The sequence below is a fragment of the Hemitrygon akajei genome, chromosome 3 (assembly GCF_048418815.1).
Source record: "Hemitrygon akajei chromosome 3, sHemAka1.3, whole genome shotgun sequence".
NCBI classification, from domain to species: domain Eukaryota; kingdom Metazoa; phylum Chordata; class Chondrichthyes; order Myliobatiformes; family Dasyatidae; genus Hemitrygon; species Hemitrygon akajei.
The window spans coordinates 169,320,605-169,339,407 of NC_133126.1; the positions used below are offsets into that span (position 1 = coordinate 169,320,605).

Consider the following 18,803-nt stretch of genomic DNA (forward strand, 5'->3'; position numbering starts at 1 on the left):
TGCCAGAGAGTAGTGGTGGATAATTGTTTGTCGGGATGGAAGCCGGTGACTAGCGGGGTGCCTCAGGGATCTGTTTTGGGCCCAATGTTGTTTGTAATATACATAAATGATCTGGATGATGGGGTGGTAAATTGGATTAGTAAGTATGCCGATGATACTAAGGTAGGAGGTGTTGTGGATAATGAGGTGGGTTTTCAAAGCTTGCAGGGAGATTTATGCCGGTTAGAAGAATGGGCTGAACGTTGGCAGATGGAGTTTAATGCTGAGAAGTGTGAGGTTCTACATTTTGGCAGGAATAATCCAAATAGAACATACAGGGTAAATGGTAGGGCATTGAGGAATGCAGTGGAACAGCGAGATCTAGGAATAACAGTGCATAGTTCCCTGAAGGTGGAATCTCATGTAGATAGGGTGGTGAAGAAGGCTTTTGGAACGCTGGCCTTTATAAATCAGAGCATTGAGTACAGAAGTTGGGATGTAATGTTAAAATTGTACAAGGCATTGGTAAGGCCAAATTTGGAATATTGTGTACAGTTCTGGTCACCGAATTATAGGAAAGATATCAATAAATTAGAGAGAGTGCAGAGACGATTTACTAGGATGTTACCTGGGTTTCAGCACTTAAGTTACAGAGAAAGATTGAACAAGTTAGGTCTCTATTCATTGGAGCGTAGAAGGTTGAGGGGGGATTTGATCGAGGTATTTAAAATTTTGAGAGGGATAGATAGAGTTGACATGAATAGGCTGTTTCCATTGAGAGTAGGGGAGATTCAAACAAGAGGACATGATTTGAAAGTTAGGGGGCAAAAGTTTAAGGGAAACACGAGGGGGTATTTCTTTACTCAGAGAGTGATAGCTGTGTGGAATGAGCTTCCTGTAGAAGTAGTAGAGGCCAGTTCAGTTGTGTCATTTAAGGTAAAATTGGATAGGTATATGGACAGGAAAGGAGTGGAGGGTTATGGGCTGAGTGCGGGTAGGTGGGACTAGGTGAGATTAAGAGTTCGGCACGGACTAGGAGGGCCGAGATGGCCTGTTTCCGTGCTGTGATTGTTATATGGTTATTATATATCGAAAATGATGAAATGCTTTGAGAGTTTGGTTATGACTAGACTGAACTCCTGCCTCAGCAAGGACCTGGACCCATTGCAATTTGCCTATCGTCACGATAGGTCAACGGCAGACACAATCTCAATGGCTCTTCACATGGCTTTAGACCACCTGGACAACACAAACACCTACATCAGGATGCTGTTCATTGACTATAGCTCAGCATTTAATACCATCATTCCCACAATTCTGATTGAGGAGTTGCAGAACCTGGGCCTCTGTACCTCCCCTCTGTAATTGGATCCTCGACTTCCTAACCAGAAGACTACAGTCTGTGCAGATTGGTGATAACATATCTTCTTTGCTGGTGATCAACACTGGCGTACCTCAGGGGTGTGTGCTTAGCCCACTGCTCTACTCTCTCTATACCCATGACTGTGTGGCTAGGCATAGCTTAAATACCATCTATAAATTTGCTGATGATACAACCATTGTTGGTACAATCTCAGGTGGTGATGAGAGGGAGTACAGGAGTGAGATATGCCAATTAGTGGAGTGGTGCCGCAGAAACAACCTGGCACTCAATGTAAGACGTAAGAGCTGATTGTGGACTTCAGGAAGGGTAAGATGAAGGAACATATACCAACCCTCATAGAAGGATCAGAAGTGGAGAGAGTGAGCAGCTTCAAGTTCCTGGATGTCAAGATCTCTGAGGATCTAACCTGGTATAGTCATAAAGAAGGCAAGACAATGGCTATACTTTATTAGGAGTTTGAAGCAATTTGGCATGTCAACAAATATGCTCAAAAACTTCCATAGTTGTACCATGGAGAGCATTCTGACAGGCTGCATCACTGTCTGGTATGGAGGGGCTACTGCACAGGACCGAAAGAAGCTGAAGAAGGTTGTAAATCTAGTCAGCTCCATCTTGGGAGCTAGCCCACAAAGTACCCAGGACATCTTTAGGAAGCAGTGTCTCAGAAAGGCAGCATTCATTATTAAAGACCTCCAGCACCCAGGGCATGCATTTTTCTCATTGTTACCATCAGGTAGGAGATACAGAAGCCTGAAGGCACACACTCAGTGATTCAGGAACAGCTTCTTCCCTTCTGCGATTCGATTCCTAAATGGACTGAAGTTTGGACACCACCTCACTTTTTTTAATATACAATATTTCTGTTTTTGCACATTTTAATAATCTATTCAATATACGTAATTGATTTACTTGTTTACTTATGTTTTATTTCATTTATTATTATTATTTTATTCTCTGTCTGCTAGATTATGTATTGCATTGAACTGCTGCTGCTAAGTTAACAAATTTCACGTCACATGCTGGTGGAACACAGCAGGCCAGGCAGCATCTATAGGAAGAAGCACTATTGACGTTTCAGGCCGAGACACTTCGTCAGGACTAACTGAAAGGACAGATACTAAGAGATTTGAAAGTAGTGGGGGGAGGGGGAAATGCGAAATGATAGGAGAAGACCGGAGGGGGTGGAATGAAGCTAAGAGCTGGAAAGGTGATTGGCGAAAGTGATACAGAGCTGGAGAAGGGAAAGGATCATGGGACGGGAGGCCTTGGGAGAAAGAAAGTGGGAGGGGGGAGCACCAGAGGAAGATGGAGAACAGGCAGGGTGATGGGCAGAGAGAGAGGGAAAAAAAACTAAATATGTCAGGGATGGGGTAAGAAGGGGAGGAGGGGCATTAACGGAAGTTAGAGAAGTCAATGTTCATGCCATCAGGTTGGAGACTACCCAGCCGGTATATAAGGTGTTGTTCCTCCAACCTGAGTGTGGCTTCATCTTGACAGTAGAGGAGGCCATGGATAGACATATCAGAATGGGAATGGGACGTGGAATTAAAATGTGTGGCTACTGGTCTGGGAGACTGTTTCGCTGAACACCTACGCTTGGTCCGCCAGAGAAAGCAGGATCTCCCAGTGGCCATACATTTTAATTCCACGTCCCATTCCCATTCTGATATGTCTATCCATGTCAATGGCATGAATATTATGTAAATTAAGTTTATATCCAGAGAGCTGGCTAAACTGGTCAAGAAGTGAAAACACTGGAGGTAAGGATGTAGACGGATTTGAAAGAAAAAGTAATAAGTCATCGGCATATAGAGAAACTTTATGCTCAACACCCCCTCTCCAAATCCCGGTCAGTTCAGGACAATTTCGAAATGCTATCGCCAAGGGTTCTATAGCCAAATCAAAGAGAAAGGGACTTAAAGGGCATCCCTGACGGGTGCCACGTTTGAGGTTAAATAACTGGGATTTCTGAAAATTAGTTAAAATGGAGGCAGTAGGACACAAATACAGCAATTTGATCCAAGAGATAAAACTTTGACCGAAGTCAAATTTTTCTAAAACTGCAAAAAGGTAGTTCCACTCTATACGATCAAATGCTTTCTCCGCATCGAGGGAAATAACACATTCAGGAATCCCAGTTGGAGGTGAATATAAAATGTTAAATAAGCGTCGCATGTTAAAAAAAGGGAGACGGTTTTTAATAAAACCAGTTTGATCATCGGAAATAATAGAGGGAATAACAGTTTCTAATCTATAAGCCAAGATTTTAACATCAACATTAAGCAAAGAAATCGGCCTATACGAGGAACACTCTGTTGGGTCTTTACCCTTTTTTAATAAAAGAATAATAGATGCCTCATTAAAGGAGGATGGCAATTGGCCACACCTAAACGAGTCAGATAATACTGAGAGTAACTGAGGAGAGAGAAGTGAAGAGAATGATTTATAAAATTCTACGGGGAACCCATCAGGTCCAGGAGATTTCCCTGAAGACAATGCAGAAATTGCAAAAGATATTTCTTCTGATGATATAGGCGCATTAAGTCTGGCTTTAAAATCAGATGAACGGACTTTATTTAACATGCTCAGTGAAGTAGGCATTAGGACCTGGTGGTGCAGCTCTGAATCCGTGGTGTTTCTGTTCACGAAAATAATCACAATCATGATTGAAAAAAGGCGGAAGTAATAAAGTGATCGGAAAGAGGTGAAACACCATCGGTCATTGGAAAAGCATTAGGCTACAGTCGGTCAACGATCGGAACAATTTTAATGGAGCATGTGAAAGGCCCTGCCCCGATGAAAGCTACAATTATTACTGAGCAACGCAGTGGTTTAATTATTGAAATACGTATGTTTCTTAAGTGTTTTATATGCATAGAAATGTAAAATATGCACTATATACCAAGAAAAACATTTGACTAATTGACGCTAAATAATAGTGGATGTACCTGTCTCGACTTCAAATCCGACTTAAAGACGGACTCAGGAATGGAACTCATTCATAACCTGGGGACTGCCTGTACTTTTAAGTCATTTCTAGATTATTTATGCATATGTTCTCGTGTTTGTGATTAACTGTGTTCTTTCCTTTATGTTGGAGCTCCCTAAGTGTAGCACTTCACTTTCCCAGAATAAATCTCATCTGCCCCTTCTCCAACAATATCTGCAACTGATCTATATTGCAACATATCCTTTGTAATTTTCTATGCAATCCACAACGCCACCAATCTTTGTGTTGACTGCAGAGTTATTCACCCCAATCTACCACATTTTATTCCAAATCATTTATATATAACAAACAAGACAAGTCCCAGTATAGATCCCTGTAGAACACCATTAGTCACAGACCTCTGTTCAGAATGAGACTTGTCCAGCGCTACTCTTTGCTTTCTATGGGCAAGCATATTTTGGATCTAATCAGCCAAGTCATCGAGGATCCAAATTTTATTTCATTTTTGAAGTGAAATATCACTTACAAGGCACATGGTAACTTATATGCATAAAGCAAGTACATACCAACTTCATATTGAATAAGAGATAAATATTGACCAGGTCAGGCTAATGTCCTTGATGCTTATCAAAAGAGACCCTTGACTTCAGGTTGTGGATGGAACTTCTGTTTAATATCTCAGCCAAAAGAGGGCTCCTGTGATTGTGCGTCATCTTGTCAGTGCTACATTTTGACTTTTATGCTCAAGAATCTGGAGTGAAACAAACACACAACCTTTTGACATTCCATTAGGGCACCAATGACTGCTTTAGTCATTGCCCTTCTACGGAAATCATCAGTAGTGCCATTAGGATTGGGCCTCATGTATGTTACCAGGCACTGTAGATTTTTTTTGGATTTGCAAAGATGACACTTGGTACTTCTATTCCTAAATGGTTCACTTCAAGTTTGGTGGTTATACATCCATTTTACTGTGATGGGAGGGGCAGAACAGATCAAATAATTAGTGAGAATTATTATGGAGGGGACAAAGGACTGGAAGTTGAATGATTGGAAGCTAGCTGGGGGCCCAGGGTTAGAGGGTGCAAAACATGGGTAACAGGATTAAGTGTGTGTGGAGAAAGAGAAAACACATTAGTACATGGAAAGATAGGATTGAGTCCTAAGTATGAAGGTATCTTTTTTTTTAACCCTCTCAGAGGGAAATGCAGGAACAGGTTGTTGTGTGTCACTACCAGGTACTTCTGTGTGAATAACCCTTGAACCTCTCGTTCATCTATGACAGACTGGCTGATACAATACCTTGTGCTTTAGAGCACTGCAGAAGGACGGGGACCATGTTGACCTGGGGGTGCCCATGCTCAGATACTCTTGAGACAGTACATACTGAACCACCTATCAGAGAGACCCATACAGCATAGGTTGTCTTCCGGCCCAACCATGGTCATCAGGGTTCATGACAACCATGGTTCCCACTCAGCCAGTTGCAGTTTCAGCTTCTGCCCGTATCTTTCCAAGCAAGGAGAGTCCAAAACTTGGGAGCATATTTTTTGGGTGAGAAGGGAAAGATTTAAAAGGGACCTGAATGGCAACTTTTTCCATGTAGAGGTTGGTAAATAGGTGGAATGAGCTGCTAGAGGAAGTTGAGGCAGATGCAAGAGTATGATTTAATAAAACTTCAGAGGATATTGACATGAAGAGCTTGGGGGAGGGAAATGGGCTGAAATGCATTTCATTGAGAGAAGGAAAACAAAACTTTCAATTACATAAATTTGCAAATAAACTCTTCTGCAATGGATTTTTTGGCAACAGTATGTGAAATGCCATGCAAACTCATAGAAACAAAACACGCAACTACATATCATAGGAACAGTAATAATCTCGTCAGTTCTTTGTGGTTGTTCCACCATTTAATGAGGTCTTCTACAAACACCTCTCAATATTTTTGGTTCATAAAAAAAATTATCAATCTCAAACTTAAAACTAAAACTGACTAATAACCTATTACCTTCTAGCTATCCTTCTTCCCCTCTCCTTTTTATTCTGGAGTCTTTCCCCTTTCTTTTCCAGTCCTGAAGAAGGGTCTTGGCCCCGACACCCTTGTGTGTTGCTTTGACTCATAACCTGTTGTTTTCAAGAAGGAAATTTCCAACTTCTATCCTATAAATCATCTTCTTCAGAACCCAGATTATGCTGGGTATGGGCTTTCCCAGATCAACAGGGTTCTAATTCTACTGCAGAGCTCAAAAGCAAAAGTCAGAAGTTCAAAGTTTCAAAGTAATTTTTATTATTAGAATACATACATGTCACCATACACAAACCCAGGATTCATTTTCCTGTAGGCATACTCAGCAACTCTACAGAATAGTAACTCTACAGGATCAATGAAAGATCGAGTGCAGAAGACAACAAACAGTGCAAATGCAAATATAAATAAATACCCTAAGTAATGAAAACATGAAATAAAAAGATAAAGATCAGTGGTTGTGGGAACATCTCAATGGATGGGTATGTGAGTGTAGTTACCCCCTTTTGTTCAAGAGCATGATGGTTGAGGAGTAGTAACTGTTCTTGAACCTGGTGGTGCCAGTCCTGAGGCTCTCGTACCTACTACCTGATGGCAGCAGCGAGAAAAGAGCATGACCTGAATGGTGAGGATCTCTGATGATGGGTGCTGCTTACCTACGACAATGTTCATGTAGATGTGTTCAATGGTTGGGAGAGCTTTACACATGATGTACTGGATGGAATCCACTACTTTCTGTAGAATTTTCTGTTCAAAGGCACACCAGGCCACAATGCAGCCACTCAATACACTCTCCACTACACATCTATAGGTTTGTCAAAGTTTTTGATGTCATGCTGAATCTCCGCAGACGCCTAAGGAATTAGTGGTGCCATCGTGCTTTGTTTGCAATTATATTTACATGTTGGGTCCAGGACAGGTCCTCTGAAATCGTGACAGCCAGGAATTTAGGTTGCTAATCCTCTCAATCTCTGATCTTCCAATGAGGACTGGCTCATGGACCTCCTGTTTCCTCCTCCTGAAGTCTACAATCAGTTCCTTGTTCTTGCTCACATTGAACGAGAAGTTGTTGTTATGACATCACTCAGCCAGATTTTCAATCTCTCCTGTATGCTGATTCATCACCACCTTTGATATGGCCCACAACAGTGGTGTCATCTGCAAACTTGAATACGGTGTTGGAGCTGGGCTTAGCCACACAGACTTAGGTGTAAAGCAAGTAGAGCAGGGGGCTAAGCACAAAGATGTGGTGCACCTGCGTCGATGGAGATAATGAAGGAGATGTCTTTGCCAATCTGAACCAACGGGGATCTACAAGAGAGGAAATCCAGGATCCAATTGCACTAGGAGGTATGGAGGTCAAGGTCTTGGAGCTTATTGATTAGTTTTGAGGGAATGATGATGTTGAATGCTGAGCTGTAATCAATAACGTGCATTGATGTATGCATCTTCATGTCCAGATGTTCCAGGGTTGTGTGAAGAGCCAATGAGATGGCATCTGCTGTGGACCTGTTGCTCTGGAAGGCAAATTGGAGCAGATCCAAGTCACCTCAGGCAGCAGCTGATATGTTTTATCACCAGCCTCTCAAAACACTTTATCACTGTGGATGAAAGTGCAACTGTGTTTACATCATTGAGGCAGGTCACCACAATCTTCTTGGGCTCCAGTATAATTGAAACCTGCTTGAAGCAGGTGGGTACCAAATACTACCAAAGCATGAAGTTATCAATGTCAGTTAACACACCAGCCAGCTGTTCAGCACAGGTCTTTAGTACTTGGCCAGGTACCCTGTCCGGTCTGGCTGCTTTCCTTAGATTCAAGAGATTGTTTTGTGCTGTAAGTATCTCCACAGGCTAGCAGGAATCTTAGCTCAATGGCATTTCACCTTTTAAAGAGTTTTGACTGATGATCATGAATGCAGGACTATGAATTGTTTTAGTAAATCAACATTGCACTCCTCCATAAAGCCAATAAACAGTTCCGAAGAAATGCTGCTCAAAACTGATCACATTATTGCAGACGTGCGGCAACCAGTTTTATACAATACTGCAGGACCTCACATTATGCATTGTTATTCCCTGTGATATTTAATAATCTACTAACTGAATGCTAGTATTTGAATACAGAAGAAAGGAAATTTTACTGTAATTTCATTAGGTTGCAGAGTGATGGTGCCCATTCTCCATCTCCCTCCGGTGCTCCCCTCCCCCTTTCTTTCTCCCTAGGCCTCCCATCCCATGATCCTTTCCCTTCTCCAACTCTGTATCCTTTTGGCAATCACCTTTCCAGCTCTCAGCTTCACCCCACCCCCTCAGTCTTCTCCTATCATTTCGCATTTCCCCCTCCCCTTCCTACTTTTAAATCTCTTACTATCTTTCTTTTCAGTTAGCCCTGATGAAGGGTCTTGACCTGAAACGTCAACAGTGCTTCTTCCTATAGATGCTGCCTGGCCTGCTGCGTTCCACCAGCATTTTGTGTGTGTTGCTTCAATTTCCAGCGTCTGCAGATTTCCTCGTGTTTGCTGAACAGACTTGGACTGCACTCTACTACATTTAAATGCTGTTACAGTTATGCCTGTTTAGTTACCCAATAACATCTAATATTATACTTCCACCTATACAGCTTATAATAATGCTTATTTTTGCAATATCAAATCTGGCACTCCGTCCCATCATTTAAGTTGGTAATATGGTTAGTAGTGAAGTCTGCACAGTTCTTGTAAGAATACCTATTATTCCTATTCTCAGTTTCCTGCTGCTGAGCCAATCAACATTAATAATTTATCTTTAAATGGATTGTCTTCAATTTTAGCTTAATGTTTCTTTGAGAGACAATATTAAGTGCCTTCTGGAACTACAGCCAAATAAGTGTCTGCTTGAAAACATTGAAGGTGAAATTTTTCAAGAAAGTCAATCATTGCATCGTAAATTATCTTGCAACAAGTGATAAATCATGTTATCAAGGGGACCAATTATAATAACTTCCAGCTTTAAGATGGGACACAATGTGCCCAAAGAAGTAAAAAAAAAGAACTTCCATAATTATGGAATAATGCAATAGCAATCATGACTACCAGTAATAACAACTTTGTAAAGCTAGTTAGCAACAACTGAAATATATACATGAGAAATAAGAATCAGGACACAGGTTTTTGAGCACCTACCTGTGCTGGTGGAGACTGCAAGGGATTATTATCTAATATAATTGTTTGAAGATGCCGCAAATTTCGGTAACAGACTGGAATTGTTGTCACTTTATTGCAGGAGATGTCTAATCGCACAAGTGGTAAATCTGCAAGTTCTAATAAGATGATGAATACTCAATTAGTTTAAAAGACAAAATACTCTTTAAGTCCATTTAACTCCATTTACTGCAATTCTGAAAGTGAAAATTAGGTGATCAATGAATGTATTTAAGAAACTTCTATTGCTGTATGTGAGATTCATCCATAACACTTAAGAATCATAGTGTCATAGAGCACTACTGCGCAGAAATAGGCCCTTTGGCCCATCTAGTCCATGTAGCACTATTATTCTTCTTAGTCCAATCGACCCACACCCGGACCACAGCCCACCATACCCCTCCTATCCATGTACTTATCCAGTTTTTCTTAAATGTTGAAATCAAACCTGCATCCACCCACTTCTGCTGGCAGCTGTTCCACGCTCTCACCACCCTCTGAATGAAGTTTCCCCTCATTTTCCTTTAAACATGTCACCTTTCACCCTTAACCCATGAGCTCTAGTTCTAGTCTCACACAACCTCAGTAGAAAAAGCCTGCCAAGCATTTGTCATAACTATGACCATTATAATTCTGTATACCTCTATGAAATCTCCCATCATTGTCTTAGGGTCTAGTGCAAGGGATCCCAACCATTTATGGAGAGGTCCAGGACCCCAGGTTGGGAACCCTGCTCTAGAGAATAAAGTCCTAACCTACACGACTTTTCCTTATTACTCAGGTCAAGTCCCAGCAACATGCATATAAATTTTCTCTGCACTCTTTCAACCTTCTTTACATCTTTCCTGTAGGTAGGTGATCAAAACTGCACACAAAACTCCAAATTAGGCCTCAGCAATGTCTTATACAACTTCAACATACTATTCCAACTCCTATAATTAATACTTTGATTTATGAAAACCAATGTGCCAAAAGCTTTATGATCTTGTCTACCTGTGGTGCCATTTTCAAGGAACGATGGATCTGAGTTCCCAGACCTCTTTGATCTATCACATTCCTCATTGCGCTACTACTCAATTTATACTCTGGTTGGTCATCCCAAAGTGCAACACCTCACACTTGTCTGCATTAAATTCCATCTGCCATTTTTCAGCCCATTTTTCCAGCTGGCCGAGATTCCATTGTAAGCTTCCTCGCTATCCACTACCCCCACCCCTCAATTTTGGTGTCATCTGCAAATTTGCTGATCCAGTTTACCACATTATCATTCAGATCATTGATATAGATGACAAACAACAACAAGCCCTGCACTGATCCCTGCGACATAAAACTAGCCACAAGCCTATAGTAAGAGAGGAAACCATCTACTACCACTCTCTGGCTTCTCCCATGGAGCTAAGGTATGATCCTATTTGCTACCGGATCTTACAGATATTACAGGAAGGGCATGGAGCTGAACGGCATCCCAGGTAGGTACTCAGGATGTGCGTGGCACAACTGGCAGGTGTGTCTGCAGGCATTTTTAATCTCTCCCTCTCCCACTACAGTGTGCCTTCATGCTTCAAAACATCCACCATTGTCCCTGTACCTAAAAAAACCAAGGTAATGTCTAAACGCCTGGTGTCCTGTCACACTCACCTCAATAAACAAATGCTCTGAGAGGCTGGTCCAGGACTACATCTGCAGCATGCTACCACCCACACTGAATCCCCTACTATTCGCCTAGTGACACAACCGATCATTAGATGAATAGTCACAGCTCTACACACTGTCCTTACACACCTAAAGAGGGATGCTTATGTGAGAATGCTGCTCTTGGACTACAGTTCAACATTCAACACCATAATTCCCTCCAGGCTTGACAGGAATCTAAGAGACCTCAGCCTTCACCCTGCCTTGTGCAGCAGAATCCTGGACTTCCTGTCAGATTGCCTGCAGGTGGTAAGAGTGGGCTCCCTCACCTCTGCCCCTCAACACAAGAGCCCCTCAGGGCAGTGTCCTTAGCCCCCTCCTTTACTCCCTGTATACTCACGACTGGGTCGCTGCCCACAGCTCCAATCTGCTAATCAGATCTGAAGATGATACTACATTGATTGGCTTTATCTCAAATAATAATGAGGCAGCCTACAGAGAAGAAATCATCACCCTGACACTGTGGTGTCAAGAAAACAACCAATCCCAAGGACTTTCTACAGGGTCGCAATTGAGAGCATCCTGACCAGCTGTATCACTGCCTGGTACGGGAACTGTACTTCCCCCAATCGCAGGACTCTGCAAAGTGTGGTGTGGACAGCCCAGCGTATCTGTGGATGTGAATTTCCCACTATTCAGGATACTTACAGTGAAAGGTGTGTAAAAAGGGCCCAAAGGATCATTATGGACCCGTGTCACCCCAACCACAAACTGTTCTTTCTGCTACCATCCAGGAAACAGTACTGCAGCATTAAAGCCAGGACCAAACGGCTCTGGGACAGCTTCTTCCACCAGGCCATCAGACTGATTAATTCACGCTGATACAATTGTATTCCTAAGCTACATTGACTGTTTTGTTGTGCATACTAATTATAAATTACTGTAAATTGCACATTCAGATGGGGACATAACGTAAGGATTTTTACTCCTTATGTATGTGAAGGATGCAAGAAATAAAGTCAATTCAATTCAATTAGAACCAAGTGCACCTGCATAGGTCCCAGCTTCCTTCGAAGAGACCCTGAAAATCCTACTTCACCATCCCCTTAGCCATGTGTTAAATTATATTATCTTCCTATTGCTAGTCTCACTAGCAAGTGGTATAGGTAGCAATCCTGAGAACACAACCCTGGAGGCCTGGCACTTCAACTTAAGTGTCTTTCTGAACTCACTTTGCAGGATCTAGTCACCCTACTATCCAAGTCATTGGTACTGATGTGGACCACAACTTCTGGCTGCTCATTCTCCCACTTTGAAATGCTGTGGACTCGATCTGTGATGTCCATGATCTTGGCACTTGAGAGGCAACATGGTATCCGGGAATCTCGTTTTCATCCACAGAACCTTGTTCCCTCAACAATGAATTCCCTAACACTCCAACTTGTTTCATCTCTCCACCCCATTCCCTTCTGAGCCAGTGGCAGACTCAGTGCTAGAGACCTGACCACTGTAGTTTTCCTCTGCTAGGACTTCCACCCTGCACCCCTCTCCAAACAGTATTACTGCTGTAGAGGGAAAAGGTCCTAGGGGTACTCTGCACTGGCTGCCTATACCCTTTCCCCTTCTAACAGTCACCCAGTTACCCTGTCCTGAACCTTTGGTGTATGTCCTGTCGATCAGCCCCTCTGCCTCCCGAATGATCCAGAGTTCATCCAGCTCCAGTTCCAATTCCTTAACACTGTCTGTAAGAAGCTGCAGCTGGATGAACTTCTTGCAGGTGTAGTCATCAAGGCAGAGGTCTCTCTGTCTTCCCACATCCCGCAGGAGGAAGATTCCACTATCTAGCCTGGCATCCCCACTGCTTTAATTGTGTATTAAAAGAAAACAAAAGAAAATTTAAATGAAAAAATCTACATACAGCATCCACCTCTCTTTGCTGAAACCTAAACTCCCCACTCTAACAATTGCCCATGCACACAATGGCTACTCCGCTTAAACCCAACTTCTTTTTATTGTACCTTGCTTGGCAAGTGCCTAATTATGCACAATCCAGGATCCAGCATGTCCTAAAACTAGATAAAGAGAACTCAGTTAAATAATGACAAAAAACCATTATACTTGTTCATTTATTTATTGAGAAATACGATTCAATATTATATGTATTTGTTGGAAAAAGTATGTGTACCTTTGCTTTCAGTAACTAATGTGACTCCCTTGTACAACAATAATTTCAACCAAATGTTTCTGTTAACTATTGATGAATTCTGCACATTGGCTTGGAGGAATTTTAGGCCTCTCCTCCTTACTAAACTGCTTCAACTCTGGGATGTTGGACTTCCTTCCCTGAACTGCTTGCTTCAGGTTCTTTTACAACATTATTGTAAGATTAAGGTCAGGACTTTGATTCGGCTATTTATATGCACAAATTTTCTTCTTTTTAAACCATTCTGTTGCTGATTTACTCTTGTCTTTTAGATCATTGTCTTTTGCATTATCCAATTTCTATTAGATTCAGAATCAGATTTATTATCACTGGCATGTGTTGTGAAATATGTTAACCTAGCAGCAGCAGTTCAATGCAATACATAATATAGAAGCAGCAGCAGCAGAAAAAAAAAGTAAAAGTAAATCAATTACAGTACACGTATATTGAATAGGTTAAAAATCGTGCGAAAAACAGAAATAATACATATTAAAAAAGTGAGGTAGTGTTCACGGGTTCAATAGGAAACGGATGGCAGAGGGGAAGAAGCTGTTCCTGAATCGCTGATGGCCACAGTGAGAAAAGGGCATGACCTGAGTGCCAGAGATCCTTAATAATGGATGCTGCCTTTCTGAGACACCACTCCTTGAAGATGTCCTGGGTACTTTGTAGACTAGTACCCAAGATGGAGCCAACTAAATTTACAACCCTCTGCAGCCTCTTTCCGTCCTGTGCAGCCGACCCCCCAAACCAGACGGTGATGCAGCCTGTCATAGTACATCCATAGAAGTTTTTGAGTGTATTTGTTGACATACCAAATCTCTTCAAACTCCTAATGAAGTATAGTCACCGTCTTGCCTTCTTTATAACTGCAGCGATATGTTGGGACCAGGTTAGGTCCTCAGAGATCTTAACACCCAGGAACCTGGAACTGCTCACTCTCTCCACTTTTGACCCCTCTATGAGGATTGGTGTGTGTGCCTTCATCTTACCCTTCCTGAAGTCCACCAGCAGCTCTTTCATCTTACTGACTTTGAGTGCAAGGTTGTTGCTGCGATACCACTTCACTGCGACATAGCTTCATGTGACGGACTGCTACCCTGACGTTCTTCCGATATAACTTAACTTGATATTACTTTGAATTAATTGTTCCCTTAATGATTGCAAGCTGTCCACGCCCTGAGCCAGCAAAGCAGCCCCAAATCATGATGCTCATTCCACCATGCTTCACAGTTGGGATAAGGTTTTGGTTTTGGTGCGCAGTGCCCTTTTTCCTCCACACAACAATGTGCATTTCTGACAAAAAGTTCAACTTTTGTCTCACCTGTCTACAGAACACTGTTCCAGAAGACTTTTGCAAACTTGAGATGTGCAACAATGTCTTTTTTTTTAAACAGCAGTGGTTTCCTCTGTGGTGTCCTTTCATGAACACCATTTCTGTTCAGTGTTTTTCTTGTAGTGAATACACGAACAGAGACATTTGTAAGTTCTTGAGATTTCTGCAGGTCTTCTACTATTACCCTTGAGTTCTTTTTCACCTCATTCAGTATTGTACATGTTTTTTGGTGTGATCTTTGGAGGATGCTCACTCCTAGGGTGAGTAACAACAGTACTGAGTTTTCTCCATTTGTAGACAATTTCACTTACTATGGACTGATGAACACTCAGGTCTTTAGAAATGCTTTTGAAGCCTTTTCCAGCTTCATACATCTCTACCATTCTTCTTCTAAGATCCTCTGAATGTTGTTTTGATTGAGGCATGGTGCACATAAACTGATCTTTCCTGACAAGAACAGGCTCTGTCAGTAACCTGACTTTGTGTGTCTGTTTTCTCAGCCAGGGCACCTCTACAACCTACTCCTCCAATCGCATTTCATTGATTGGAACATTTGACTCCAAATAGCTTATGTAGAAGGCATAACCCCAGAGGTTCACATACTTTTTCCAACAAGTACATGTAATATTGGATAATTTTTCTTGATAAATAAATGAACAAGTATAATATTTTCTTGTGTTATTTATTTAATTGGCTTTTCTTTATCTAGTTTTAGAAAGTGCATGAAGATCTGATCACCTTAGGTCATATATATGCAGAAATAGAGAAAATTTTACAGGGTTTACAAACTTTCAAGCACCACTGTGACTGACCGTGAAATGATTGCTGGCGCCAGAAGGGTTAGTTTGAGTATCTCAGACACTGCTGATCTCCTGGGATTTTCATGCACAACAGTCTGTAGAGTTTACAAAGAATGGTGTGAAAACCAAGAAAAACATCCAGTGAGCAGCAGCTCTGTGGGTAAAAACACCTTGCTAATGTGAGAGATTAGAGGAGAGTGGCCAGAATGGTTTAAGCTGATAAGAAGGTAACAGAAACTCAGATAACTATGTGCTACAACAGTGGTCTGCGGAAGAGCATCTCTGAACTCACAAAATTTCCAACCTTGAAGTAGATAGGCTACAACAGCAGCAGACCATGAACATACAGAAAATACATTCAGTGGCTTCTTCATAAGGTACATGATAAAATGGCTACTGAATGTATATATAACATTACAGCAGCAAGTAGTTACACACACTGGACATGTTCAGCAACATAACAGAAACTAATCCAGTTTTCAAAAAATATAATTTTTTTGAATGAAGAATCCTGGCTAATTTGTTACCATCCAATCCACTGACCAACTGTGCCTCACAGCAGTGCCAGGATCAGCCACTTCAGAACAAAGCTGGTTCTGTGCCTCGAACATTCATGCCTCAATATGAGAACACAATACTTCAACCATTATGTAATCAGTGTGTTGTCTTCTTAATGACCATTAGAATGCATTAAATTAGTACAACATACAAACTTGAAAATACTTGCAGATTTTTCTGTTAACAGGAAACAAAGAAAGGCTTAAATCTTAAGATGTACTATAAAACTAACCTTCTGGTAAAGTTACTAAGTGATTTCTCCTTAGGTTCAGGTCTCTTAAAATCTCCAGGTTTCCCATCTGTGACGGTAATGTCTGTATCTCATTACAACTGACATCCTGCAGATTTTGTTTGAAGAAATGAAAATTAAATAAATTTAGTCAACTGTCTGATTCTAGTTGCATAATTTTTTACATTCTCACTTAAAGATTCATCATGCTGGAACAAAGTCATATAAATAAAACAATTTTCTATTCGCTGTTTGAACGATTAAGCTGTTTCAGACTCATATTTAAAACAAGCACCTCATACTGATTCAATTTAGTTGTACAAGATTAAAAATTAACTCCCATATTCCATAATGTTCTGCAATTCATACTTATATCTTTTTAAAGATCTCTATTATCACAGATAAATCTGTTACACAAAGAACAGCATTATTACAGGGAATAATCCACTTAAGTAAAGAACACACTCTTTGGTTTTGCTGTCCTCATGAAATAGAGATTCCAAATCTTCAAAGTAGCTAACTGCTGTTACAAAGCAAAAAAAAACTGGAGGAATTTGGCAGATCTAGTTAGGCAGGATCATTAATGGGGGGAGGGGGGGAAGGGAATTGGACAGTCAATGCTTCATGTCAAGATTGTTCATTTGTACTCCATCATCCAGTCAGTCCTCCCCACCGACTACCCCTCCCTTGCCAGGCACTTGTCCCTGTAATTGTGCAAAAGAGTTACAACTATGCCTACATCTCCTCCTCTTTTACTATCTAGGGCCAGAAAGGGCCCTTCCAGGTGAAGTAACTTCTCACATCTGTATCCATCAGTGTTATTTATTATATCCAGTGCTCCTAGTGAGGACTCTCCTATATAAGAGCCAGGACAGAGCTTTGCAGACAGCTTCGTCTGCCATGTCAGCCAAGATCTTCTGGCGGCTAGCTATTTTAATTAAACTTTCCATTCCCACACTATGTTCGACAACTGCCAGATCCTGGCCAAATGAAAGTTTCACTGGGCAGTCTCCAACTGGCAGCATAAACATCAAATTCTCAAACTTCCAGTAACCATTCCTCTTTCCCCTTTGTTCTTTTCTCATCATCTTCAGCCCTTTGCTACTTCCACCGACCACCTCCCAGCTTCTGATGGTATTGTAGTTCTCATTTGCCTATTATCGTCCTCACCTAGATCCACCTGCCAAGTGTTGTTCCACCCTTTCGACACATTTTCACAATTCTTCCTGGCCATCTCCCTTCTTTTTTGCCAGTTCAGATGAAAGGAGTGGACTTAAAATGTTCACTATTTAGTTTCTTTCAAAGATGCTACCTAACCTGCGGTTTCTCCAGTATGTTTTGTGTTGCTCTAATTCTAGCATTTGAAATGTCTTGTACAGCCAATAGCTGTTTTTTGGGATGCATATTTTTCAATGATTGCAATTTTTCAAACCTTCCACTTCTATTTTAAGACTCATGACGTCACATGTAATTACTGTGTAAGAAGTGCCAATACTTTCCATTGTGCCTGTGCTTTGAACAGCTATAATATTAGTCATTCTCTCCTGATCGTTCATTGTTGCTCCTCAATTTCAATTCCATCCACTTCCATCATTTGATACCACCTATCGAAGTGCATGATTTCACATTATGAAGTAGTTTGGCAGGAGGAATCAAAAGGCAGATGGTTATGTAATTTATTTCCACAACTTCTAATTTCCTAATTTTTAAATAGTTTGTAAATCTGAGTGCCTTTTCTTTGTAATCGGCTAATTCATGGGTCAAGTTTGTTCTGGTTCCTCACTTAATGATACTATACAAACTGATCATCAGGAATCCACAAAATATATACTTACCACAAAGTTGGCAAAAAATGGACTGGTTACCACAAGGATTAAGTTCTGTTCCAATAGGATACCACAAAGGTTTCTTACTCTACAATTAATGTGTTTTTGTCATTTGACTCTGGTTACTAATATCTGTCATATAGTTTCTCCATACTTACTTCTCTAAAATCTTCCACAATTCAGCACACTACAAAATATTAATCTTCTCTTCTGCAAGATAACCCTAATTTCTCTGGTTGCTGGTATCTTTCTGCTAAAATTCTATTCTACTGTCTATCAAATCTGGGTATTATTTGTGGTGCCCAAATAATTAGGTACAGTATTTCATGTAGGGATTAATAAAATTTTAGTTTACTAAACTCTCCTTTAATTTCTACCCATTTTTATTGTCAAGGATCTCAGTTACCTAATTAACAGACTTCTTAAATGGTCCTGCCACTTTTAAATAACCAACCTGTACCTAGATCCTCTTTAATATTCTACCATTTAGTATTGTTTTACAGTTCCATATTATGTTGCATTTTTCATGTGCCTGGACCCTTGACCACTCTGTTCCAGTGTTTACCACAAGCTGGGAAACTCACTTGCAATACAGAACTGACAGGGCCAAACAACATGATGTTGTTTGTGCTAACATTTTTTTGAAAGGACACATTGGACAATGAATTCTTTATTTAGGGAAATATGTTTTTGTCTTG

At 41.0% G+C, this 18,803-nt stretch overlaps 1 protein-coding gene across 10 annotated transcripts in view; it reads right to left on the bottom strand.

Annotated features, from left to right (window-relative positions):
- The window catches only part of LOC140725615 (DISP complex protein LRCH3-like), a 144,655-nt gene that overhangs the window by 87,029 nt on the left and 38,823 nt on the right, over positions 1-18,803 (bottom strand). For all 10 annotated transcript variants that reach the window (XM_073041290.1, XM_073041288.1, XM_073041289.1 and 7 more), the window contains exons 4-5: positions 16,283-16,388; positions 9,504-9,640 (exon numbers count right to left, since the gene is read on the bottom strand). In XM_073041290.1, the coding sequence (XP_072897391.1) occupies positions 9,504-9,640; positions 16,283-16,388 (243 nt within the window). The remainder of the gene's footprint in view (positions 1-9,503; positions 9,641-16,282; positions 16,389-18,803) is intronic.